Genomic DNA, 26,276 nt, shown 5'->3' on the forward strand with positions numbered 1-26,276 from the left:
CCCACCCTGTACCTCTTCAGTTTTTCTATGAAATTGAATAGAGCCAGCCAGTTTTTGCTGTAGGATGTCTACTTTCTATATTTGTCTGATTGCTTCCCCTTAAAGTCACTTAACTTGTTCCTCTAACTCAGGGCTGGCAAATTTTCTTTAAAGATCCAGAAAGTAAGTATTTTAGGCTTTTTGGGCCACATAATATCTCTGTCATATACTCTTTTTTGTGTGTTTTACGTTGTTGTTTTTATAATCATTTAAAAATGTAAAAACCATTCTTAGCTCAAGAGTTATACAAAAACAAGCCTTGGGCTGGTTTGGCCTGAGGGCCGTAGTTTGCCGACTCCCGCTTCTGTAAACTCAAAGTCACTCTAAAAGCCCTGAATTAAGTCACGCAAATGCATCACAGGTGAAATTGTTTACCTTATAATGCATCTCAATGAGAAGCACATAATGTCTTGTTGTCCCACTATTCATGATGCCAAGACAGATCACTAGGTGAAGATGATCCTTCTATTGTAAAGTTGAAATAATGAAGTAATCTGTGGGGTGATATGTCCAGTTCTCTACCTTTTACCTAATTATTTTTATCATCTATAAATATTTTTGCCTGAATCAGTTATTTTCTTAGGAGTTGAAATGGTGATTCTCTATATCATTACTTCTACAATTATTAGCTGGCATTCTTATGAAAGAGCATTCCATCATCACTTAGAGTTACTCAGTTGCCTTACAAAAACTGTTCCTGGAAAAACGCTCAATTATTTCCTTTTATCAATATTTAGAGTAATGAGCTAATATCAGAGGAATTTTTAATGCTGACAATTGTGTGTGGGGGGAGTTTTCTCTTTTCTGATTATGGACTCTTTTTTATATTCATGTGTATAAGTTAATTACAGCCATTATTCTCCCTAATGCTCCAGTTCTCCCAACTTTTGCCAGTGGGAGTTCCTTCAAACAGATTTCTGTGTCCTTCTGACAAAACTCCACTAGTTTATTTTGAATTGAAGTATAATTATGCCATTAGACTTTGAAAGCATTCTTATATCTAACACAAGATGTCTCGGGCTCACCCTGTCAAGTTCCTACTTTACTTGGAATTATTTTTCCAAAGAGCCCTAGTTTTTTTTTTTTTTTTTAGTGGGGAATGCTTAGAAAGTAAAATCTGGGCATTAGGGGTACTCATTACTACTAGTATTTCATTGCTTCCAGGTCCTTTGAGGACAAAGCTAGGAATAAAAAATATATGAATTGTACTTATATATTCTGATTTGGGCTTATCTGTCCATCCTAACCTGTTTTTGACCTCTTCCCTGATTACTCACAGCTGTTTCTCATACCCATTCTCTTGCTAACATCACACTTGCTGTAACTACTGAAACACTGCTTGCTAAATAAACACTGAGGTGCTACTATTTTTGTCCCTGAGTTGTATGACATTGCATGACTTTGACCATGAATCTCACTGAACAAAAATGAAGGGATAATGTCATTAAAATAATGTGTAGCAACATTAGCTGAGCATGACTGTTATAATGCCACATCTGTTATTTACCTATGAGATTTTTTTTTTTTAAGATTTATTTATTTGACAGAGAGAGACACAGCGAGAGAGGGAACACAAGCAGGGGGAGTGGGAGAGGGAGAAGCAGGCTTCCCGCGGAGCAGGGAGCCTGATGCGGGGCTCGATCCCAGTACCCTGGGACCATGACCTGAGCGGAAGGCAGACGCTTAACCGACTGAGCCACCCAGGTGCCCGAGAGGTTTTTTTTTTAAAGATTTTGAGAGAGAGATAGCGAGAGCGAGCACAAGTCGGGGGCGGGAAGAGGGAGAAGCAGGCTCCCCAATGATCAGGGAGTCCGACGCCGAACTCGATACCAGGACCCTGGGATCATGACCTGACCCAAAGACAGACACTTAACCGACTGAGCCACCCAGCCGTCCCTACCTGTGAGATTAAAAAAAAGCAAAAACAAAACAAAGATTTAAAAAAAGAATTTGGTTTTCTATATCATCCAATTTTATAACTTCCTGAGCATAGGGCACTATGATTGACAATGGAGATCCAAACCAGTCTAAGACCGTCTCTAATGTCACAGCCTCTGGGCCTTTATGCCCAGTTGGTGAGACATAGCACGAGTACCAGTACAAATGCAACTGCTATTTACTACACCAGAAGGTATGCAAAGGACTTTATACAGTCTATAATCCTAACAGCCCTGCAAGGTATATAGTACGATTTTGCTTTTATTTCTTAAATAATCCCTATTTTTTCCAGATGAGGAAAATGTGCAATTGCAAACCCTCTGAATCTCAACATAGCTAGTGATCAACAGAGCCAGAATAAACCCAGATTCATCTAGTACCACAACCTGAACCCATTTCACTATGCCACAGTGCCCCTTAGAAGGAGTGACGATGGATGAAATGTGCGCTTACTTAAGCAAGGTTTAAGGTTTACTGCTTTCATTCCATATCACCTCCTTTCAGTCACTGACTGTGCTACTTCTGTGGAGGAAAGGCTTACCTGAGAGGTTCCTCCAGTGGCTTGTATCCCAGGGACTCCATTTTGTTAAATTCCTTTACCAATGAAGGAATTAAGATACTTATAATGTTGGCTGCTAACGCTAAATTAGGCAAGAACAACTGTCATCAATCCTGGTTTCACATAGAATAGTAATTCTCATCCTTAGCCACACATTATAATCACCTGCTTTTAAAATCCTGATGCCCAGGGGCACCTGGCTGGCTCAGTCAGAGGATCAGGACCTCGGGGTCATGAGTTCGAGCCCCATGTCAGGTGTAGAGATTACTTAAATAAACCTATAAAAAATAAAATAAAATCCTGATGCCCAGGTCACATCCTAGAGCAATTAAAGCAGAATCTCTGGGGATGGGACCCAGTTCAAAAGCTGACCAGTGATTCTAATTTGCAATCAGGAATGAGACTTAAAGTTTTAGAATACAGGGATAACATTTGCTAAGTGACTGATAAATTGGAGGCAAGAAGACGACTCCTTTACAAAAAAAAGATAAAATTAAAGGAAATGGGTACATGCAAACGGCAACTTGAAGTCAGCAAGAAGTATGGAAATAGGTGTTTCCAAGAATCCAGAGTTTCCATTCCAGGGTAGTTTGAGTGAAGGAGAGACTGCTGTTAAGTTAGCCTGGTTCAGGTAAGTTAGCATTCTCACCTGTGTGGCTCCAAAGACAACACTTTCTATTAGGTCACACTGATTCCTAGTAGTAACAGCTGTCATTATGGGCCAAATGCCTGACATTTTTTCATACAACTTGAGGAGGCAAGCCTCTATTTTACAGATGATGCATAAAAACAGACAAGACAGCTTATGTTTATTTCTAATTTTTTAAAAAAATTTCATTTATCTTAAATTTTTTTCTTTTTTAAAGATCTTATTTATTTGACAGAGAGAGACACAGCGAGAGAGGGAACACAAGAAGGGGGAGTGGGAGAGGGAGAAGCAGGCTTCCCACAGAGCAGGGAGCCCAACATGGGGCTCGATCCCAGGACCCTGGGATCATGACCTGAGCCGAAGGCAGACTCTTAACAACTGAGTCACCCAGGCGCCCCAAGATTCCATTTATTTTAGAGAGAGGGGTAGAGAAAGCGGTGGGAGGGGAGTGACAGGGACAAGTAGACTGCACTGAGTGCAGAGACTGATGTGGGGCTCGATCCCACGACCCCAAGATCACAACCTGAGCTGAAATCAAGAGTCAGACGTCCAACCAAATGAGCCACCCTAGCGCCCCAAGACAGCTTATATTTATTTCTAAACAAGTTATCTAGACTAGTAGCTCCTGACCATGGATCCTTGGGAGACATTGAATTTCTGTAAGAATGGACACAAAGCACTGCCTGTAGCTTGAATACATCCTATCATTAAATGTTATTGTGATACCCTATGACCCAGCAATTGCACTACGGGATATTTACCCCAAAGATACAAATGTAGTGATCCAAAGGGGCACGTGCACCCCAATATTAATAGCACACTAGCCAAACTATGGAAAGAGCCTAGATGTCCATCAACAGATGAATGGATAAAAAAGGTGTGGTGTATAGACACAATGGAATATTACACAGCCATCAAAAAAGGAAATCTTGCTATTTGCAACCATGTAGATGGAACTAGAGGGTATTACGCTAAGCGAAATAAGTCAGTCAGAGAAAGCAATTATCATATGATCTCACTGACATGTGGAATTTAAGAAACAAGGCAGAAGATCATAGGGGAAGAGAGGGAAAAATTAAACAAGAGGAGACCAGAGAGGGAGACAACCATAAGAGACTCTTAATCTTGGGAAATGAACGGAGGGTTGTTGGAGTGGAGGGGAGTGGGAGGATGGGGTGGCTGGGTGATGGACACTAGGGAGGGTATGTGTTGTGGTAAGTGCTGGGTGTTGTGTAAGACTGATGAATCACAGACCTGTACCGCTGAAACAAATAATACATTATGTTAATTAAAAAAAATGCAATTGTGGGCGCCTGGGTGGCTCAGATGGTTAAGTGTCTGCCTTCGGCTCAGCAGGGAGCCTGCTTCTCCCTCTCCCTCTGCGTCTCTCTTTCTGTCTCTCATGAATAAATAAAATCTTAAAAAAAATGCAATTGTGATTACAGAATGTAAATGTTTCTAAAAATATTACTAAATCCTTAGTAATATATAATCTTTATACTTTTTATCAATCTGCACATACTAAAACATCTATTATCAAGTGAGAGTTAAGAATTTTTTTAATTTAAAAATTAAAAAAAAATTTAAGCGCCCAACACAGGGCTCAAACTCACCACCCTGAGAGCAAGACCTGAGCTGAAATCAAGAGTGAGACATTTGGAGCGACTGGGTGGCTCAGTGGGTTGAGAACCTGACTCTTGATTTGAGCTTGGGTCATGACCTCAGGGTTGCGGGATCGAGCCCCACATCAGGCTCCACACACAGCACAGAGTCTGCTTGTCCCTCACCCTGCTCACATGCTCTCATGATCTTTCTCTCTCTCAAATAAATAAACAAATAAAATCTTAAAAAAAAAAAAGTTGGATGGTTAACCGAGACACCCAGATACCCTTGCAATTTTTTTTTTTTAAGATTTTATTTATTTGAGAGAGAGAGAGAGAGCAAGAGAGGGAACACAAGCAGGGGGAGTGGGAGAGGGAGAAGCAGGCCTCCTGCGGAGCAGGGAGCCCGATGAGGGGCTCCATCCCAGGACCCTGGGATCATGACCCAAGCCGAAGGCAGATGCTTAACGACTGAGCCACCCAGGTGCCCCAATTTTTTTTAAATTTTAGAAAGGGTCCTCTTGTGGAGAAACTGGAACCCTCCCTTGTCAGTGGGAATGTAAAATGGTACAAGGCTTTTTGAAAACCAGTTTGGCAGGTTTTTTTTTTTTGTCATTTTTATTAAGTTTTTTAATTCCAATATAGGTAACATACTGTTATATTAGTTTCAGGTGTACAACATAGTGATCTAACAGTTCTATACATTTCTCAGTTTTCATCGTGATAAAGGTACTCTTTAATCCCCTTCACTTATTTTACCTGTCCCCCCCCACCTCTGGTAACCATTGGTTTGTTCTCTATAATTAAGAGTCTGTTTCTTGGTTTGTCTCTCTCTTTTTCTTTTGTTTCTTAAATTTCACATATGAGTGAAATCATATGGTATTTGTCTTTTTTTAATGGTTTTTTTAAAAAGATTTTATTTATTCATGAGAGACAGAGAGAGAGAGAGAGGCAGAGGGAGAAGCAGGCTCCCAAGGAGCAGGGAGCCCGATGCGGGACTCGATCCCAGGACCCTGGGATCATGACCTGAGCCGAAGGCAGACGCTTAACCATCTGAGCCACCCAGGCGCCCGGTATTTGTCTTTTAATGACTGACTTATTTCACTTAACATTAAACCCTCTAGCTCCATCCATGTTGTTGTAAATGGCAAGATTTCATTCTTTCTTATGGCTGAAAAATACCCCCTATATATATATTTATATTTATATATATTTAAATATATATATATCACATCTATCGATGGACACTTGGGCCACTTCCATAATTTAGCTATTGTAAATAATGCTGAAATAAACATAGGGGTGCATATATTCTTTTGAATTAGTGGTTTTTTTAAAATTCTTTGGGTAAATACTTAGCAGTGCGATCACTGGATCACAGGGTAGTTTTATTTTTAATTTTCTGAGGAACCTCCAGACTGTTTCCCACAGTGGCTGCACCAGTTTGCATTCCCACCAACAGTGCACGAAGGTTCCTTTTTTCCCCACATCCTCACAGTTTGGCAGTTTCTTGAACTGTTACACGGAGACATACCATACAGCAATTTCACTCCTAGCTATATACTCAAGAGAAACAAAAACGTATATCTACACAAAGGCTTATAAATGAATATTCATAGCAGCACTATTCATAATAGTCAAAAACTAGAAATAATCCAAATGTCCATCAATGGGTGAGTGAACAAAATGCAGTATAGCCACACAACAGAATACTATTCAGCAATAAAAAGGAACTACTAATATGTGCTACAACACAAATGAACCTCACAAATATTATGCTAAGTGAAAGAAACCAGACACAAAAAAACTATATGCTGGCCTTTTTTTTTGTCCAACATCTTAGCGAGGCTGTAGGGGTGGACGCTGCTCTCCCGGCTTCGCTATGCCGCCCAAGGATGACAAGAAGAAGAAAGATGCCGGAAAGTCGGCCAAGAAAGACAAAGACCCAGTGAACAAATCTGGGGGCAAGGCCAAAAAGAAGAAGTGGTCCAAAGGCAAAGTTCGGGACAAGCTCAATAATCTGGTCTTGTTTGACAAAGCGACATATGACAAACTCTGTGAGGAAGTTCCCAACTATAAGCTTATAACTCCAGCTGTTGTCTCTGAGAGACTGAATATTCGAGGTTCCCTGGCCAGGGCAGCCCTTCAGGAGCTCCTTAGTAAAGGACTTATCAAACCGGTTTCAAAGCACAGAGCTCAAGTAATTTACACCAGAAACACCAAGGGTGGAGATGCCCCAGCTGCTGGTGAAGATGCATGAACAAGATCCCACCAACTGTACATTTTGGAAAATAAAACTTTATTAAATAAAAAAAAAACCAAAACAAAACTATATGCTGTCTGATTCCATTTATACGAAATACCCAGAGAAGGTAAATCAATACAGACAGAAAGCAGATCAGTGTTTGCCTGGAGCCGAGGGTGGGGGCGGAGACTAACTACAAAAGGACATGAAGAACCTTTCTGGGCACGGGGTGAGGTTACGGAAATGTTCTGAAACTGGATTGTGGTAATGGTAGCACAACTCTATTATACATTTGCTAAAAATAACTGAATCGTACACTTCCAACGGGTGAATTTTATAAAGTGTAAATTATACTTCAATGAGTATAATTACAAAAACATTGTAAAAGGTAATTGATTAGATTATTTTTATTTTTTTAAAGATTTATTTATCTATTTCAGGGAGAGAGAGGAGCCCAAGCCTGTGCACGAGTTGGGGGAGAGGCAGAGGGAGAGGGAGATAAACAGACTCCCTGCTAAGCAGGGAGCCCAACACGGGGCTGGATTCCAGGACCCCAGATCATGACCTCAGCTGAAACCAAGAGCTGAACACCTAACCAGCTGAGCCACTCAGGTGCCCCTTGATTCGATAAAGGCAAGGGTCCTCATGCTGAAAGACTGGAAGCCAGTGATACAGACAATGGTGAAGGAATTCAGCAAGGGTGAGTGTACATTTGGTGATCATTCTGCAATATATAGAAATATCAAATCATTATGTTATACACCTGAAACTAACATGTTATGCATCAGTATTATCTCAATAATTTTTTAAAAAGTTAATGAAAATATTTCCTAAGAAAAAAAAAGACTGTACATTAAACGAAGTAAAATATTAATTCTCCGGGTGGGTAAAATCTTTCAGTAAACACTCAAATTTGTTATACATTTGAACCACAGAACCACCTCTGTGGGAGGTGCCCTGAGTGCACAGCCCTTGACGGAACAGAGTTCAAGTACATCAATCAACCATAATAGATGGTTGTCACTTACAATGTAAGTGACAAAAGAAAGGTACTAAAGTGCTCTTGCTGGTTAGTAGGAGAGATGAAAACTGGCACGGGAAGAAGAGCAAAGGCCTCATGAAGGAAGTAGCAAGTACACTTGGCCTTAAAGACTGGGGAAAATCCCAACAGGTGGCAATGGGAGGAGACAACATGAAGTGGGAAAGCACAGTACATTCTCAGGAAATAGGCCAATTTGGTTGAAGCATGGGGCTCAGAAAGAAAGGTAATGGGAGACAAGGCTGGAAATGTGTGTTAGGTCCAGATGGTACAGAGCTTTGAAAGCCATACCATGGAGCCCCAACTTTATTGAGTAAGCAAAGGAGGAGCTCCTGAAGAAAATGAGTTGTCTGAAACATCCATGGATGAAGGTCATCTGACAATGGGAGAAAATGGAGGGGTAGAGCATCAAGGCAGGGAGATATATGGGGGATTACTGCATGAAGTTCAGAGAGCCTCAACAAGGGATACGGCAGTAAGAAGAGAAAGGAGGGGGCAGACCCTGATTCTCTAGTCCTAGGAAAGAGGGGAGGTTCATCTTGAATTATACTTCATCTTTTGAGGGCTACTGCTTTGTTGCTTTCCCCAACTCTCAGGGATTTGTCTGTGTCTCCTGCTGACAGTCCTTAATTGATAACTGCAGCAATCTGTGTTTCAGAAGACACATTTTCATTCATTTTGTTTTTTCCTCAAACAAAAGGATTCTATTTGGTAAATAAATTCCTTTCACTTAGGGAAGCACCACCATATTTAAGGGATGACTTTTTTTTTAAGATTTTAATTAATTAATTATTTTGAGAGAAAGAGACATGAGCGGCAGGGGGGTAGTTCAGAAGGAGAGGGACAAGCAGACTGCACTGAGCACAGAGCTAGACGGGGGCTGGGGTGGTGGTCTCAATCCCACAACCCTGAGATCATGACCTGAGCCAAGATCAAGAGTCGGAGGCTTAACCAACTAAGGCACCCAGGCTCCCTTTTTTTTTTTTTTAAGATTTACTTATTTGAGAGAGTATGCGTGGGAGCATGCAAGCATGCACACAGCGGGGACAGAAAGAGTCTTAAGCAGACTCAGCGCTGAGTGCAGTCATGCAGGGCTCGATCCCACCACCCTGAGATCATGACCTGAGCCGAAACCAAGAGTTGGACACCTAACTGACTGCGCCAGCCAGGCGCCCCAAGGGATGACTTTTTTTAATTCGAATTCTGCAGGTTTTAAAATAGGATGTTAATTTTGAAAGACTGGCCTCAATCCAATGCTATGTTCAATTTCAATCTGGTTTTGAAGAATAAGCCAAATAGTTAAGTAGACTACAAGGCTTTGAGTTGACACGAAATAAAAATTGGTATACTCTTCACAGAGCTCCTGTTAAACACTGAAATTCCTCTTTGGTATTTACCAGCTTTTTAAGTAAACAAGTGAAATAAAACAAAATACTACTGTTTAAGTGAACAGAATTTTTTTTACTGCAAAGATTTTAAAATCTGTTTTTACAGACTTTTTATAACAAGTTTATGTAAGCCACAGCTTTACTTGCTCTGTGACCTTAGATGAGTCACATCCTCTTAAGGCCTTAGTTATTTCTTCAACTGTGAGATCAAACAGACTAGTAGCAGCTAAGTAACATAATTCATACTATAATACTATAATATGAAAGGATTCTCACTAACTTAAAACATGCTAGAAATCCAAAGTCAAATTAATAATTGCCTACTCTTTTAGTCTTTAGAACATATCAATAAGCCTTTTATCCATAGCGGCCACGTGTATGGCACTATACTGATCATTGTTGGGGATAGAAACCAGTTAAAGATAGTCCCTTGCCTTCATGTTGTCTAAAATAGAAGAAAAACAAACATAACCATGTGTGATATTAAATGGCAATAAAATTTAGATCACAGGCTTTATCATTTAGACAAACTGAGTTTGACAAATATCATCCCCAAATGACCCTAACTTTGAAGGCAATGTAAAAAGATAATGATTACATTCCATGGCTAACCCATGGCTGAAGAGGCAGCATGCTGGTGTGGAACATGAGCTGGACACAGTATGGCAGGTTTCTCATTCATAGTTCATAATGTTAATTTTACGTCTGTAAAATAATAATGGAATAAAGGTCCTAAGTGATGGAGGATGTTCAGGATTCAGTTAACATCTCATTTCTTTAATTTATACAATATTAGAAGACATGGAATTGATATCTATTACTTAGACCTTATCATCAACGTAGAGGAAAAGCTATATGCTAAAACATCTCTGACATCACAGTTACATCTTGCCTGCACTCTGAGCTTGACCAGAACAGTGTCCTAAGAGGAGGAATAACTGGTATCCATAGCAACATCCCAGACTGGGACACTGTAAAAAGCTGTAACCTAGCAACTGATGACGAGAGATGTGTGTAGGGGGAATTCTCCCAGTTCTGCAAATGACAAACATGCAGCACTGAATGCAACTTATAATATTAGGGCAATGGGGAAAATCTGACTTATTTGTAGAGGGTTGGGAATGTCAACCTCATAAAACCTTAGTACTATGCTGCATAATTTTAAAACAGGAAAAGCAAGCAAACACCTCCTCACTGCCCACAACAGCAGTCGTGTGCAGGGAAAGTACCTTATGTGTCATGACTGAAATGGAAAATAAATTTCATTGCGGCACCAAACATCTCAACCTCCCTCTGGTTCTCATTATATGGAGGCACTGAATTTTGGTGAGAGGGGAAGCTGCCCCTGGTCCTAGAGAAGGATGGATAGGTTCTGTATGCAAAGAACACAGCATTACAAAGCTACCAGACTCATAACATACCACATAATGTCAGAATGTCCCCTTAAGAATCCTGTTTTTAAAAGAAATCACATACATATATGTAGACATTTAGACAATGAAAGAACCATCTAGTTCAATCCCCTTGTTTTACGGACTCAGAAATTGAGACCCAGAGTGAGGATTTATTTAAGGTCAGAAAGTGACAGAGCATGGGCTAGAACTGAGGTCTTCTGTTTTCCAGACCAATTCTACCCATTAAAACATGATGCTATATTTTTTTCCTTATGTTAACAGGAACACTGTTCGGATTTTATAGGAATGAGAAATAAATTTCTATTATGTAAAGCCATTGAGAACTTGTGGTTTGTCTTTTATAATAGTGTTATTATAACCATGAATGGGTCTATCCAACCCCAAGATAATCTAAAAAATATACCCACTTTAAAAAATTTTTATGATTCTGGATTAAGTCACAGTATCATAGGAATTTACCCAAATCTGTGATTACCAGAGATCTTTCCTTAGTACAAAAAACACAACAGCTTCTCTAGAACAAAATGGTATACGTGTTGGGGCACCTGGGTGGCTCAGTCAGTTACGTGTCTGACTCTTGATTTCGGCTCAGGTCATGATCTCAGGGTCGTGAGATCGAGACCCACGTCAGGCCCCGTGCTTAAGTTTCTCTCTCCCTCTTCCCCCACCAAAAAAAAAAAAAAACACAAAAAAACAAAAAAACAAAACTAAACCAGTAGTTTTCCAAATTATGTGGGTTTTTTGTTTTTGTTTTGCAGAACTCTCTTCCATATGAAATCTTATGAGAAGCCTCAATGAACAGATACAGATAAAGGTAATCTTTCATTAATATTAAATATTTTGTAAATTTAAATGTATACAATTTTTAAACTCAGTAAGAACATGAGGCTTTTTAAAAGCAATTTAAAATTAGGCAATAAGGATGACAGTGGCAGCTTTACTCAGTATAATGTATCTGTGGATTTCATTTTGATTTAAAAGTACTGAAAACAAATTTTTTATTCACCCAGGGAAGTAGCTACAAATGCCACCAGTTTTTACACAGCTCACCTTACAACAGCACAGAAGAGATGGACAAGGAAGGCTGTATGCTAAGGTCTCCACAAAGGCAAGTTACACTGGCAGCACAAACTGAGGAACCAAATACCTTTCATATGTAAAATGTGGCATCATCTACTTCAAGAGACTACATGGTATCTGTTTTGGTAATGGTTCTTCAAAATCATACAAATTCTTAAAAACAATCAAATTTGCAAAATCTCTGAAAAGCAAACATTTTATAAATCACTGGTCCAGCTAGGCTAGAAGTCTTTTTTGGTTCTGGAAATTATGATGAGAGTTGGATTATTGTCCTGGACTCCAATGAAGAGCAATGGAGAAGATGCTATCAGAGTCAAACATGATCTGCTTTTCTGCTGATTATGTTTACTCACTGAATACAGATATTTCATTTTTCAAGGCAACACTATTTAGGGGCCAGAACCATGGGTTACCACAGGTAACAAAAGAGTGCATAGTTTGCTGCCAAATTTTTTTTCTCTGCCAATAAACTCCAATCTTCTTGCCACCTGCAACCCATTTGCCAGGTATAAAATCTAAAGGCCCCAACCTCACATCAGGGCAGGGTCAGCTCATTTAGCTCTACTTCCAACATGATACACTAAGCTGTCTATAGGGGAGGAGAGAATCTAGATTCAATGTCAAAAAAAAAGGTTGACTGCCATTGTATTAAGTCAAATCTAGGAGCATTAAGAAGATCTACTCCTACAGTGATTTATCTGAATTTTGGGCCTTGCAGCCCTCCAAATTTAGAGAATATGCTAGAACTTTAGGCTCTCCCCTTTTGAAAAAGATAATCAGAACTAGATACAGATGTAAATAATACAACCAAACTGAAGACTCCAGATTCAGGCATGGCTCTCTTTGGTAAATAATTAAGAACAGGTTCAAATAATCAAGACATGAATCCACTAATAAAAACACCCATATGCTGAAAGAATAAGCAATCACCACCCTAATGTGTTTAACCTACTAATTGCAATAGTACTAATCTGGAAAAAGCTGGAAATGCTATCTTCATAGGGGAGAGCTCCTAGAAGCAAAAGCCCCTTTTCTGCTCTAGCTGAAGTGATATTCTCAACAAATCATCTTCAATCCTTTTAGTACACCCTGACATAACAAACAGAAATTGCTAAAAGTGGATGCCAACCTTTGGATTCATTTTACTCAGTGACTGAAGTTAAGAGGCATCCAAGACAATAATACCCAGCAAATATCAACTAAAAATTAAGTCAACAAGATGGAAATACATGTGAGGAGGTTTTTATTTTTGACTTTTTACCCATCCTTCCAAAATGTACAAAAACCTATCTTCAAACCAGTGGTTAATCTGTAACCAGTGTAGGCCTCGGGCAATGTCACTAAACCTCTGATCCTCAGTATCCTTCTTTGTCAAATAAAGACTAATTAGTACTACTTCCTAACAGAATAGGTACCATGTATGAATGTCCTTTGGAGATTGAAATTACTGTTATTTGGTTGGGAAATAATCTTGTTTTCCTAACTTCTTTCAGGGATAGGCTGACTAAAAACTGTCACATCTTTTTCTACAAAAACCTGTAAATAAGGCGGACTTTATGAAGAAAACAAGTGGGACGCCTGGGTGACTCAGTCAGTTAAGTGTCCGCCCTCGGCTCAGGTAATGATCCCGGAGTCCTGGGATCGAGTCCTGCTCAGCCGGGAGCCTGCTTCCCCCTGTCTGCCACTCCCCCTGCTTGTGCACGCTCTCTCTGACAAATAAATAAGTAGACTCTTAAAAAAAAAAAGAAAAAGAAAAGAAAACAAGTAATAAAGCCCCCACCCCTAAAAGTACAAAAGCACATTCAGCAATTAAAACTACTTTTGGTGAGCAGCTGTTCACTGTAAAGGGCTCTAGAAGCAAGGATGGCTACATGTCACCCACCAGCAGCAGAGCAACTGTTGACACTAATGGCAACTATTTAAAAGCCTTTAACCCAGAGAAGGAAACCAGCAAGAAATTTGCTTCAAGAAGTGTGCCAGATGCGGAGCTGAGAATCCCAAATGAGCTGTTTAAAGAACAGGGATCTGTTTACTCTTCAGAGGAAAATTAGTCTTTTCAGGGAAGATTAGCTCCAGCTAGTATGCACACTGTATTCTTTGTGTGTGGGGAAGATGTTAGAGGCAGACTGAGGATACAGCTCCCAACAGGCAGGAAACAGACAAAGCACCTGTTTGCACCAACTTCCTCCCACATGTGTCACTTCAGACACCAACTCAGTAAGAGTGGCTCTCCTGGGAGCTTAGAGTGTGGGGGTGGGTGAGGAGACAGGGCATCACAGAGGGCAAAGGTCAGGAGGGGGACTGGGCAATCATCAAAATACAGCTCCAGCCACTCTCAATCAGTTAATTCTTAGGTGACAACCTAACAAAAGGTACCAGAACACAGTCTCAGGACATTTAAATTTTTAATAGATACTATCATTGTGCTGTGCCCCTCCCCAAAATGTTTCATAGTTTTATTCTCCCTAACATTTATCTTTAAATAGGCTGAAAAACCTATCATTCTTCATGCATAAGCAGTAAAACTATAAAGAAAACTGAGGTAATTTTTATCACAAAATTGAGGATATTGGTTACCTGAGGAGTGTGAAGGGGAGAGGGTTGTCATCATGGAAAGGTGCTTGGGAAGGAGGCCTCTGGGATATCCTACTTTCTGACGTTGGTGGTAATTAAATGGATGTTTGCTTGACAATTACTTCTTAAACAGTATATCTATGTTTTAGGTAACTGTCTTTATATATATCTGGTAATAAAAAGAGAAAGTCATTCGACAAATATTTATGGTGTGTACCTGCTGTGTATGAAGGCACAGATACAGATACAGAGATACTTCAAGATCCTGTTTTAAAATAATGTAGGCGGTTGACAGTAAAGAGAGAAATACATAAGTAATACAAATCAGGAAGTGGTAAGTGCTATACATAAAATATAGCCAGGTAAAGGGAGAAAGTAATAGCTGTAAGGACAACTCAGTTTTGGATAGGGTTGTCAAGAAGGAACCTTTGAAGAGGTGAGGTCTGAACAGACCCTTGATAGATAAAAAGGAGTGCAAGAATATTCCAGGCATTTAAAAGCCTAGGAATGAATGAAAAGAAGAAACACCTCAAAATGGTTGTTGTGGGTTGAAATTCATATGTCGAAGGCCAAACTCCAGTACCTCAGAATGTGACCTTTTTGGAGACAAAGTCTTTACAGTGGTAATCAAATTAAAACACAGTTATTAGGCTGGGCCCCAATCCAATATATTGTTCTTATAAGGAGAGGAAATTTGGGAACAGAGAGTTACATATGGGGGAAAGAGACAGAAGGAGAAGACAGCCATCTACAAGCCAAGGAGCAAGATCTGGAACAGATCCTTCCTCCATAGCCCTCCAAAACCAACTTTTATGACACCTTGATTTTGGATTTCCAGCTTCCAGAACTGTGAGACAATACATTTCCGTTGTTTAAGCTACCCAGTCTGTGGTACTTTGTTATAACAGCCCAGCAAACCAATACAGCTTTCTACAACCTTCTAAAGTTTTTAAGTTATTTTGGCTCTTCAGTCAAGAATAAATGTTAGGATTTTTTTTTTCATTAAAAAAATCCATAGAGCATTAGAAATCCATGGGGAAATAAACAGCATTGAGACAGTAATCCACAGAGAAAACATAACTGGATTCCTATGTCATATCACACTACAAAGTTAAGGTCTAGATAAAGATCTAAATGTAAAAAGCCTTAAGTTTTTGTAATTAACATGGGAAAATATCTTTATGACTTGGAAAACAGGATAAAGCAGAACACAAAAGAAGAAATCATAAAGGAAATGACTGATAAATTTGACTTCACTGAAAGGACACACTTCTGTTCAGTAAAAGACTCCATAAACAAAGTGAAAATATAATAGTATCAAGAACTTGTAAAAACACATTTATACACCAGTAAGAAAATAGGTGAAGGATACAAACAGGTGATTCACAATAAACATAAAAACAAAGATGCCCAACCTCACCAGCAATTCATGAAATAAAAATTAAGACAATAAAAATTAAAAAAACTCACAACAGTAAAAATTCCATTTCACATACCGGAGACTGACTTTTTTTTCAATAGTTTAAAGATTTTTATTTTTTTAAGATTTTTTTCATTTATTTATTGAGAGAGAGAGAATGAGAGAGAGCATGAGAAGGGGGAGAGTCAGAGGGAGAAGGAGACTCCCCGCCGAGCAGGGAGCCCGATGCGGGACTCGATCCCGGGACTCCAGGATCATGACCTGAGCTGAAGACAGTCGCCCAACCATCTGAGCCACCCAGGTGCCCAGGAGACTGATTTTTAAAACTGGACAGTAACCAAGTGCTGGTGAAGATGTGAACAATCACCTACTGGCTCTCATACACACTGCTAGGTAAGAATGTAAATTTGTATAATTTTGGAGAGTCATTTGGCAATATCTCATGAAGCTGAAGAGGTCTTTACTCTTGGACCAAGCAGTTCCAGTCCTAGATTTACCAGAGTAACTCAAATATATGTACACAAGAAGAAAAGGTACAAGAATAGTCACTATAGGAAAGTGTGTAATAATGAAAAATTGGGAAAAACTTATTATCAACAAAAGAATGGAAAATATATTGTACTACATTTGCACAAATAATAAACAATTGAAATAAATGAACTAGAGCTGTATTTATTAATATAGAGCTGTAAATCCCTAAAATATAACCTTGAGCCAAAAGAATGAGGTATAGAATGATGTGAATATGATGCTGCCATTTATTTAATGTTTGAAACGTGCAAAAAATTATTATACATTGTTAATGGATATGGTATACATAATGGAATACATATGTCCATATACATGCACACACGTGTGTATGTGTGTAATATAAACACATGAATAGGAAGAAGAGTAAAGGAAAAGTGGAGAAGACACAAGACCCTCAAATGTTATCGATTACGTTTTATCTCTTTAAAAAATCAGTATGACAAAATGTTAAGATTTTACAAAGGTGGATTTGTATTATTCTCTGAAGTTTTCTGTGTGCTTCAAATACATCATATTCTTTTTTAAAGATTTTATTTATTTATTTGAGAGAGAGAGAGCGCACGCAAGCACAAACAAGGGGAGCAGCAGACAGAGGGAGAGGGAGAGGCAGACTCCCCGCGGAGTAGGGAGCCCAACATGGGGCTCGATCCCAGGACCCTGGGATGGAGCCCAGCATGGGGCTCGATCCCAGGACCCTGGGATGGAGCCCAGCATGGGGCTCGATCCCAGGACCCTGGGATCATGACCTGAGCCAAAGGCAGATGCTCAACCGACTGAGCCACCCAAGCGCCGTTATGGTTTTTTAAATGGAAAATGCAAAAATCTACACAATTATCCAAAAATTATAATCCAGTACATAATAAACAGTCACTAAGGATATATATATTCAGTCCTGCAGTCTGAAGCCCTGACCCCCTGTAGAGAAAATGGGATTAGGATTAAGCATATGGGTCTGCTGTTGGTAGGATTAGGGGTGAGGGAAGGACAGGGGAGAAAAGGTACAGATGATATTTCATGTATAAAACTGCAGGGGAAAAGTGTAAGAAAATTTCCTAGCCAGTTCCTACAAACTCTAGAACTATGTTATTTCAGGGAAGGAAAACTTTAGTGGTTCCTGAGCAATTTTAAATCCTCCCCCTCTTTTTTTTTTTAAAGAAGGAATCAATCATTTTTCCCATTCTTTGGTCAACAAGTGCTCAAGTCTGACCTTAGTGTTTACAAGGACGTTTGAGCAGTGTTTTATTAGTAAAAACTGTGAAAATGACTTAACTCTTACTGAAGTTTCTACTACTACTGAGATTCATTTTGAAAATATCTTATGTCAACTGCTTCTGTAGGCTGAAAAGGCTAAAGAAGCTTGTTATTACTGACATTATTATTATTATTATGAACAAGACTGTTTCTATACTGTTCAAATCACTATTTTGACTTGCTGCCCTACACACAAACTTAAGAACTTTCCACAGTGCCTAAACTGTGGTTAAGCTGTAGCAGGTTAAATTAGTGAATGATCACTTTAGAACACTTTAACACTGATCAAAATACTCTGTTATCTTTGCTGCTACTGTTGGGGAGAAAATCATCTGGGGGCTCTGGAGGATTCTGCTGTAATGCTAGTGAAAATTACTGTATTAGGTATGTATCAGAGGGAATCTCAAAAAACCTCCATTTTAAGTTTTACATGAAAATACTCTTCTTAGGTGACAAGCATGGCCCATGTCTCTCCTCTTCTCTTCCTGAAAGCAAGGCCCACTGTATTCTTTCTACTTTTGAGATAGGATGATAAATGTCTAGCATGCCCTATCAAACCCCATTGTAGGGATGCCTGGGTGGCTCAGTCAGTTAAGCATCTGCCTTTGGCTCAGGTCATGATCCCAGGGTCCTGGGATCAAGTTCTGCATTGGGCTCCTTGTTCAGCCGGGAGTCTATTTCTCCCTCTGCCTGCCTCTCCTCCTGCTTGTGCTCTTTTTCTCTCTCTGACAAATAAATAAAATCTAAAAAAAACCCCAAAAAACCAAAACAAAAACCCACTGTCAATGCCATCATGGTGTTACTTTCTAACTCAGAAAGTGAACTACACTTTCTCCAAATATGTCAGCCTGAGTTTCACAAAAATGAAACTCACAGAATTTTAGAAGCTAGAAGAGAATTTAGAGGGCATTTTGTCCAAATGAACAAATAAACTCGAATAATGGTATCCCCAGAGTATATGAAGCAGTGTCTAGGGGATACGAGATGCCATAGAATGAACCTGACTCACTCCTAGAAGGATCATTTTTACTCAAATATTTCTGAATAGAGATTTAACTGCAAGACAAAACATTTTCAGGCACTAATATACGCTGGGGACACTTCAGATTCTTCTGCCATCAGGTTAGAATTCCAATGTTTGACTAGATGCAGAAATCCCGTCTATGTGAAGAAGACATGATAATTATAAATCATGGCTACCATTTACTGAGCACTTACAATATGCTAGGCACTGTGGTTAGAGTTTTACATATATTATCTCATTTAGTCCTCCTAACACTATCAGGTAACAGTAATAGTTGTTTGTTTCTATTTTACAAAGGAGGAAACTAAGCTTAAAAAAGGTGAAAAACTTTCCCATGTTCACCCAGCTAGTAAATAGCAGAGCTGGTGTTTGGCCCAGGGCTGTCTGGCTCCAAAACCTATGACCTTAATTGCCGCCTCAGAAATCTGAAACTGAGGCACAGGAACCGTAAGTCTTAAATTAGAAAAGCCTTAAACAAGCCATGTGTCTTTCTGTCCCTCAAGTTTTCCCAGCTACAAAATTGGAAAACCTATCTCTTCCTTCATGATAATGAGGATCCAGATGCTCATGGGTTATATATGCCCACAGCATCCTATTTTAGAGCTAAAAAGAAGCCTGGTCACATAAAAACATGTACATGAATGTTTATGGTAACCTTATTCCTAATAGCCAAAAAGTGGAAACAACCTAAATGTCCATCAACTAATGAATAAGCAAACTGTGTTATACCCAAGAATGGAATATTCTTCAGCTGTAAAAATAAGGTATTGATATATGCTACAATGCAGGTGAACCTTGAAACATCATGCTAAGGGAAAGAAGCCAGTCACAAAGAATCACGTATGTATGATTTCATTTATATGAAATGTCCAGAACAGGCAAATCCATAGAAACAGAAAGCAGATGAGTGGTTACCAGGGGTCAGGGCATGGGGTAGGGGGTTAGGAAGAATGGACAGTGACTACTAATGGGTATAGGATTTCTTTCTTTGGGGGGGTGAAATGTTCTATAATTAAATAGTGGTGATGGCTGCACAACTCTGAATATACTAAAATCCAGTGAATTTTATACCTTTAAAAAGTAAATGTTATGGTATGTGCATTATATCTCAACAGAGCTGTACTTAAAAAAAAAACAAGCAAAACCTGGATGCCATTGTGGCAAAAGAAATATACTTAAAAATACTTTGAGGGTACTTGGCTGGCTCAGTCTGAAGAGCATGCAGCTCTTGATCTCGGGGTCATGAGTTTGAGCCCTGCATTGGGTATAGAGATTACTAAAAAAATAAGCTTAAAAAATACTTTGGACAAAAGCATCACAGAAATATTGTACTACACTTTAGATATTATACATTTCATGCTTATAAAGGCATGTTATATACATCATAAAAAAACCTGGCCTTCTACTACTTCTGCTGGTTTTCTTATCCAAGGGGAATCTTAATTCACTTCAAAGTACTCAACTCCTCTAGTTCCTGAATACCCAGTTAATAAAATGATAAAATACAATCTAAACTGGCTATTGATGGAAACCCCAGGGGCTTGTCCTGCTTAAAAAGAGAAAGGGAAAAAAAGCCACAAAACTCACCAAGAGCCTACATTCAAGGCCAGAAAGGATAACAAGAATCTAGATCTAGTGGAAATGTTATCCTCCTATATCCTTTTGGGAACAGCTTATCAGGATTTTCTACAGAGAAATTAGGCAAAGGAACCTCAACTATAGAAGTACTATTAGTAAAACAACCCATCAACATTCATACACTGCAGCATAACAAACACATTATCTTACTTTTGTTTCAACAACACTTGTATAAGGTTTGGATTTGTATCCCCATTTTATAGGTAAAGAAAGTGAGGCACAAACAAGGCCATCCAGTCAACGAGAAACAGAGTCAAGATTCCACATGCATGTAAATTCCAAGTTCTCTGCTCTTTTGCTATGTCATGTTAATATCTGCTTTCTCCCTTCATCTCTCTTGGCCACCTATCTTTCACCAGATCAGAGAGCGGAGTGGAGTCTGTTTCTGCTCACATTATTTTGTAACATGAACTTACCCCCAAGAAATAATTTCCCCTTTAATTGTTCTGGTTTGCTGTATTCCCTGCATAGATGTCCATAAGAAACACTGGCTCAGAATAAGTATTAAGTCAATGCTGTTGAACAAATAAGTAAATCTGGCTAGGTGTATCCAGTTAGTTTAATCTTTCATGAATAATGAATAAAGACTCAAAACCTAAAAAATCTTACAAAATCCCTTCCCAGTTATTGCAAAAGGTTTTAGAACAGAGTCAGAAATGTTGCTACTGAACTGGCCTTGAAATGACTTCTTGAAGAACTGTCCAACTCTTCCCTTCCAGCCAATCAAACGGTGATTTAATCCCTTAGATGGGAAGCCTGCAGGCAAGATCTTTAGCTCTACTTATCATCTGTACTCTCATCTTTCACATGAGTTGATATTTCCTGCAATTAGCTATTTTCCAAGTTATCAGGCATCTCTTTTTTCCCTTCCTTCTTCCTTCCCTGTCTCCCTCCCCCTCCTTCCCACCTTTATTCTCCCCCCACCTCTTCTCCCTTTCTCTAGTGGGAGCATTTACCTCACACTTCCTAGTGAAGCACAAAGGTACCCATGGGAAGCAACTATGACAAACTAATGAAATAACTTCACATGGTATTACCCGCTGAATTAGTGGAAATGCCAAGAATTTACCATGTGCTGCTCTAGCTAAGCCTTTTCCAAAAACCTAAGCATGACCTATGGGATGAGATCAGACTACGAGTTCTTTTTTCCTCTGATAACTGAAGAATTAATAGTTTTATTTTCAACACATAAGAAGGACTGAGGTACCATAGTAAATCCAGCTCTTAATTTTCAAAAGTAGGTGGATTTAAAGACCAGGGCATTAACAGCATTCCTGCATTTGTTAAAAAGGTATGTTCTGTATTTAAATTAGATTTCTACCTATTCAGCCCTCAAACTCAAACTTACAATGATTTCATAGTCTTAACCTTGGTTAATTAATACTTTCATGACACCACCCTATAAAGGTAACAAGTAAAGAATTTTTACTTAATATGAAATAAAAAGAACAAGTTTTAAACACAGATATGTATATACCTCCTTTCACATTTAAATATGAAGAAATGTACATTCACAAATGTAACATCAATGAAAATCTTTAGCTCTAGTAATTTTCCCTAAGCTTTTCAGTTTAAGGATGGCACCATTTAATATTTGAACTAAATGTATTAACATAATTTTACTCATGACAGACTTTCTCTAGGTAAGGAATCATAGACTTTTAGAGCTTTCTGGAATGTCAGAAATCATTAGGCACTATTCTTTCATTTTATAAACGAAAAAACTCCCAATTTAAGTGTTTTCAAAGTCTAATGACAGGTAAGGATTTTGGCTCCTGACTCCTAGTTCACACAGCTAAAGTTCTCATTAGGTGAAAAATATTCAACTTGTCGATATCAACACCAAAGGCAACAAAAATCAGAACTCCTATTACCATATGTATGACTGACATCACACAGCAGCTCTGGTTTCAACTTGACATCACACAGCAGCTCTGGTTTCAACTTTCAGTATTTTTGTACCATAAATTCTTAACTTGTGACTTACTCTGCTGAGTTGATCCAATAACCTCTGGTTCTGTTCTGATAATTCCTGGACAGCCCGTGTTTTTTCTCGATCTGCTTCCCGCAGATGAACCTGCTGCCTCTCCAACTCATCCTGAAGTTGTTTCACATCACTCTCCAGCTCTGACACGCGCCCTTCCCATTCCCCTTCTCGGTTCTCAAATCGTCTTCTTAGTTCGTGTTTCTCTTGTTCTAAGTGCTGGGTGAGAAGCAAAGAGAATTTAAAAACTGTTCAAAATACACAGCCTTTTGCTTTTTTCTCTTATCACACTTTCCTAACTTCTTTTTCTCAGCCAGTCAGCACAACAAAACACTCTGCCACATGGGAAAAGTTGCCTATTTCACAGCTACAAAAACATTCCTTTCTTGCAAAGTAGGGAAGGAGTTTGGCTTCACAAAGAAAATGCCATTCCTATTTAAAATGCTTAATATTACTATGTTTATTCTTTTTCTTGAGAATGGGATTGTGGACTTAGGAATTCACTTGAAAGTCAGCAAGTCACCCAGTTAACTGGTGAACTATACATTTAAACAACTTAAGACAAGTCCTTAAGGCTTCTTTTGGAATCATCTATTATGCTTGACATAATATTAGGCACTCAGAATCAAAGAATTTTCAGAGATGGAAAGAACTCCAGAGATCCTTCAGATTAACCACCTTTTTTTTTTTTTTTTTTTTTTTTTACAAATGAGGTAACAGAAGATAAGAGGTGAAGTAACAAGCTCAAGGTCAATACTGGTAAATGGCAGAGCTGGGATTTGTGTTTAAGTCATCAGACTCTGTTAGTGCTCTAAATCACAATTCAATAAATATTTGTTGTGATATAAAGCATTATATTTTGATAACAAGCAAGTTCAGCTTCAGATCTACTTTAAATCATGGCCTATTAGCCTTGCACATTTATTTCTGATCCATCCATTTTTTTTTAAAGATTTTATTTATGTATTTGACAGAGAGAGACACAGAGAGAGAGGAAACACAAGCAGGGGGAGTGGGAGAGGGAGAAGCAGACTTCCCGCAGAGCAGGGTGCTCGATGCGGGGCTTGATCCCAGGACCCTGGGATCATGACCTGAGCTGAAGGCAGACACTTAACAACTGAGCCACCCAGGCGCCCCCCATCCATTCATTCTTAAATACCTACTATGGGTCAGCCACTGTGCTGGGGACACACTGAAAAGTAAAACAGACATGGTCCTTGCCTTTATGAAGCTTTCATTCTAGGGGGAGAGACTGATAAAAGTAGGGAGTTGTGTGTGACAAATGGTAGGCAGTAAAAATACAGATGGCTTGAGGTAGCAGCTCAATAAAAAAGGATTCTTTTGAAGGAAATAAGAGTATCTTTTTGTTTCTGTGAGACAAATACGGACGTCTCTTTACAGAGGCAAGTATGCTTTACTTGAAAAGCATATTATGTACAAGAAAGCAAAGTCTATACCCCAAGGAGTATATTAAAAAGAAGTTAAAGCAATGGTCCTCAATTCGGGGGGCTCTCAGAAAAGCTCTGATATAATTGTTGAAAATACACCCTCCTAGACCTGAATCCCAAAGACTGTGATTAGTTAAGAATGGGATGAACCCTAGACATGCATCTATCTATCCATCTATCTGCCTATCTATATTGGCTCTACAGGAAATTCCGATGCACTGAAGGTTGCTATCAAGCACAGTGATAGTTTCAACAAGCTAAGATGAGCATATGAATCTTCTTCAGGAATCTTCTTTTCTACTTGGGAAGCTACGTTCTTATTCTATCCAAGTTCTCACTCTTTGAATATTTTTTGGAATGCTTCTTTTGGAAAGCCTTAAGGGCCAGTGTATACTTATACACGAAAATGAAAATCAGTCCCGTTACTTCACATCTAATAAGAGTCTAAAAAAGAGATCACCCCATTTCATCCTGTCATTTTATTCCCCTCTTTTGCTCTGAATGACTTGTTGATGTTTCTTAAAGTTGAATTTATCCCCAAAAGATAAAAATATACCATGACTGAGCAGTCAAAATAATGTGCCGAAAGATGAAACCAGTGAAATGAAAATTCTGATCACATCAGCGAAGGCAATTTTTACTATAATAAATGTATGGCCTCCCAAGTTGACCACTTCTGGGAGATAACTCACTTGGATATAATCACTCTACTATATTTGTTGAAAAAGTCGCATTATAGTTATACTTTATACAGCCTCAATTTGGAGCATGCAGGGAAAGGAAGGACAAGGGAGGGACTTCTACTCATCAGTATGAGAACTTTCTGCTCTACGCTTCCCTCAACATTGCTAAACTCCAAAAATGAAAATGTTTTAGTCACCGTAGAGACTTCAGAAAGATGAAATGCAGAAACAAATGCTAATTGCAATCCTAAAATTGTGATACTTGGTTTTATTCAGTTTTTCCAAAATGAAAAAGATTGAGCAGAAGGCAACAGCAAGAACTCAGTAATCACAGTGTTACTGAGAGGCCAGATAAATTAGGCTTGTGTTCTAAAAGAACAGAGAGACTTAAAAATATTCAGCAAACAGCTGTTAGTTAAAGCCCAACCAAGCAACTAAAACAATCCAATCCACTTGGAGTTGGGGGAGGGTTTGAGACAGGTGGTGCTGATCAGTCTATTCGGTCCTTACAGTTCTTTGATCACGTGACAAATTTCCTAATTCAGGTTCCCCTGAACACTGAAAAAAATTAATCAAGACTTTGCTATTAATGAACATACAGAATTTAACCTTTTGTTTACTCAAAAAAAGGTTTTCTAGAATTGTATTTTCAACTAAGTGAAATTAACCAGTAAACTCTAGGCAGCATATTGGGAAGTATGGAGGTCGGGGTTGTATGTTATTCATTTTATATGTTATATTTATGTTATGTATTATTTTAAAAGTTAATATCTACCCCTGAAACTAATAATAATGTTACATTATATGTTAATTATACCTCAATAAACAAAAGAAGGAAAGTTAACATCAAAACTGTCAAGGTCATCAAAAACAAGAAAAGTCTAAGAAAATGCTACTGCAAAGAGGAGATTAAGATAGGAAAACTAAATGCAATGTGTTCAGGATGGGGTCCTGGAACAGGAAAAAAAAATAAGTAAAGGCTAAGGAAACCTGAATAAACTGAGGAGTTTAGTTAACAATGTATCCATATTGATTTTTTTTCATTATGGCAAGTGTACCATAATATGTTAATAACAGAGGAAACTGTGTGCCTGGCATATGGAGACTTACTGTACCATCTTTCCATGTTTTCTGTAAATCTGAAACCATTCTTAAAAAAATAAGGTTTATTATTGAAAACTCTGAAAAAAATAAGAGTATCATTAGCTCATCTAAAATTGGTTGTTACAGAAAATGGATTTCTGCAAAGAATCAAAAAAGCAACACCATTCTCCTAAGTCCAGGATATACAATGAAAAAGTACTAATTTTTAAGTGGACCAAGCATTGAACACAAGTAAGGACCTCTGGGTTTGCCTCCCCAAATCTACTAGTGACTCTCATTATGTGGTAATTTTCACTTTACTTGTTCTGCCCTTTAAAAAAACTGTACTAGAATCCTAAGAATTGGCCTAAGGAAGGGAGAAGAAAATGTAATTGAGGGAAAAGACTACCTTTGCAGTAAGAAAAAATTCACTCTAAGCTAGAATAGGAAAAAAGGGGATCTTGTATGTTAAAAATGTTTTTAAAAACTAAGTATTTAATTTTTGAAGAAAAAAGTATATAAATAAATGCAAGTTAATATCTTAGTTCATATTCTGGGAAAACTAAGGACCTAGCTGGATATAAGATTTAAAAGCAAAAGGGCGGGGGCGACCAGGTGGCTCAGGTGGTTAAGTCTCTGCCTTTGGCTCAGGTCATGATCTCAGGGTCCTGGGATCGAGCCCCCCCA

General features: G+C 38.7%; 2 protein-coding genes and 1 pseudogene across 5 annotated transcripts in view; 1 reads left to right on the plus strand and 2 right to left on the minus strand.

Moving 5' to 3' along the window:
• The window catches only part of SIRT4 (sirtuin 4), a 250,319-nt gene extending 230,209 nt beyond the window's left edge, over nt 1-20,110 (minus strand). Inside the window, exon 1 of the mRNA XM_073881026.1 lies at nt 20,105-20,110. The gene's annotated coding sequence lies outside the window, so the exon portion shown is untranslated. The remainder of the gene's footprint in view (nt 1-20,104) is intronic.
• BICDL1 (BICD family like cargo adaptor 1) overlaps nt 1-26,276 on the minus strand; it is an 88,166-nt gene that overhangs the window by 57,192 nt on the left and 4,698 nt on the right. For all 4 annotated transcript variants that reach the window (XR_012374837.1, XM_073881016.1, XM_073881017.1 and 1 more), the window contains exon 2: nt 22,379-22,594. Coding sequence is in view for 3 of the 4 variants with exons in the window: in XM_073881016.1 (XP_073737117.1) it covers nt 22,379-22,594 (216 nt within the window). In the remaining variant the exon portion in view is untranslated. The remainder of the gene's footprint in view (nt 1-22,378; nt 22,595-26,276) is intronic.
• LOC112837279 (small ribosomal subunit protein eS25 pseudogene) lies at nt 6,606-7,115 on the plus strand (annotated as a pseudogene).

Source organism: Callorhinus ursinus, unplaced genomic scaffold, assembly GCF_003265705.2.
Source record: "Callorhinus ursinus isolate GAN/ISIS: 27379988/994484 unplaced genomic scaffold, GSC_fseal_2.0 scaffold41, whole genome shotgun sequence".
NCBI classification, from domain to species: domain Eukaryota; kingdom Metazoa; phylum Chordata; class Mammalia; order Carnivora; family Otariidae; genus Callorhinus; species Callorhinus ursinus.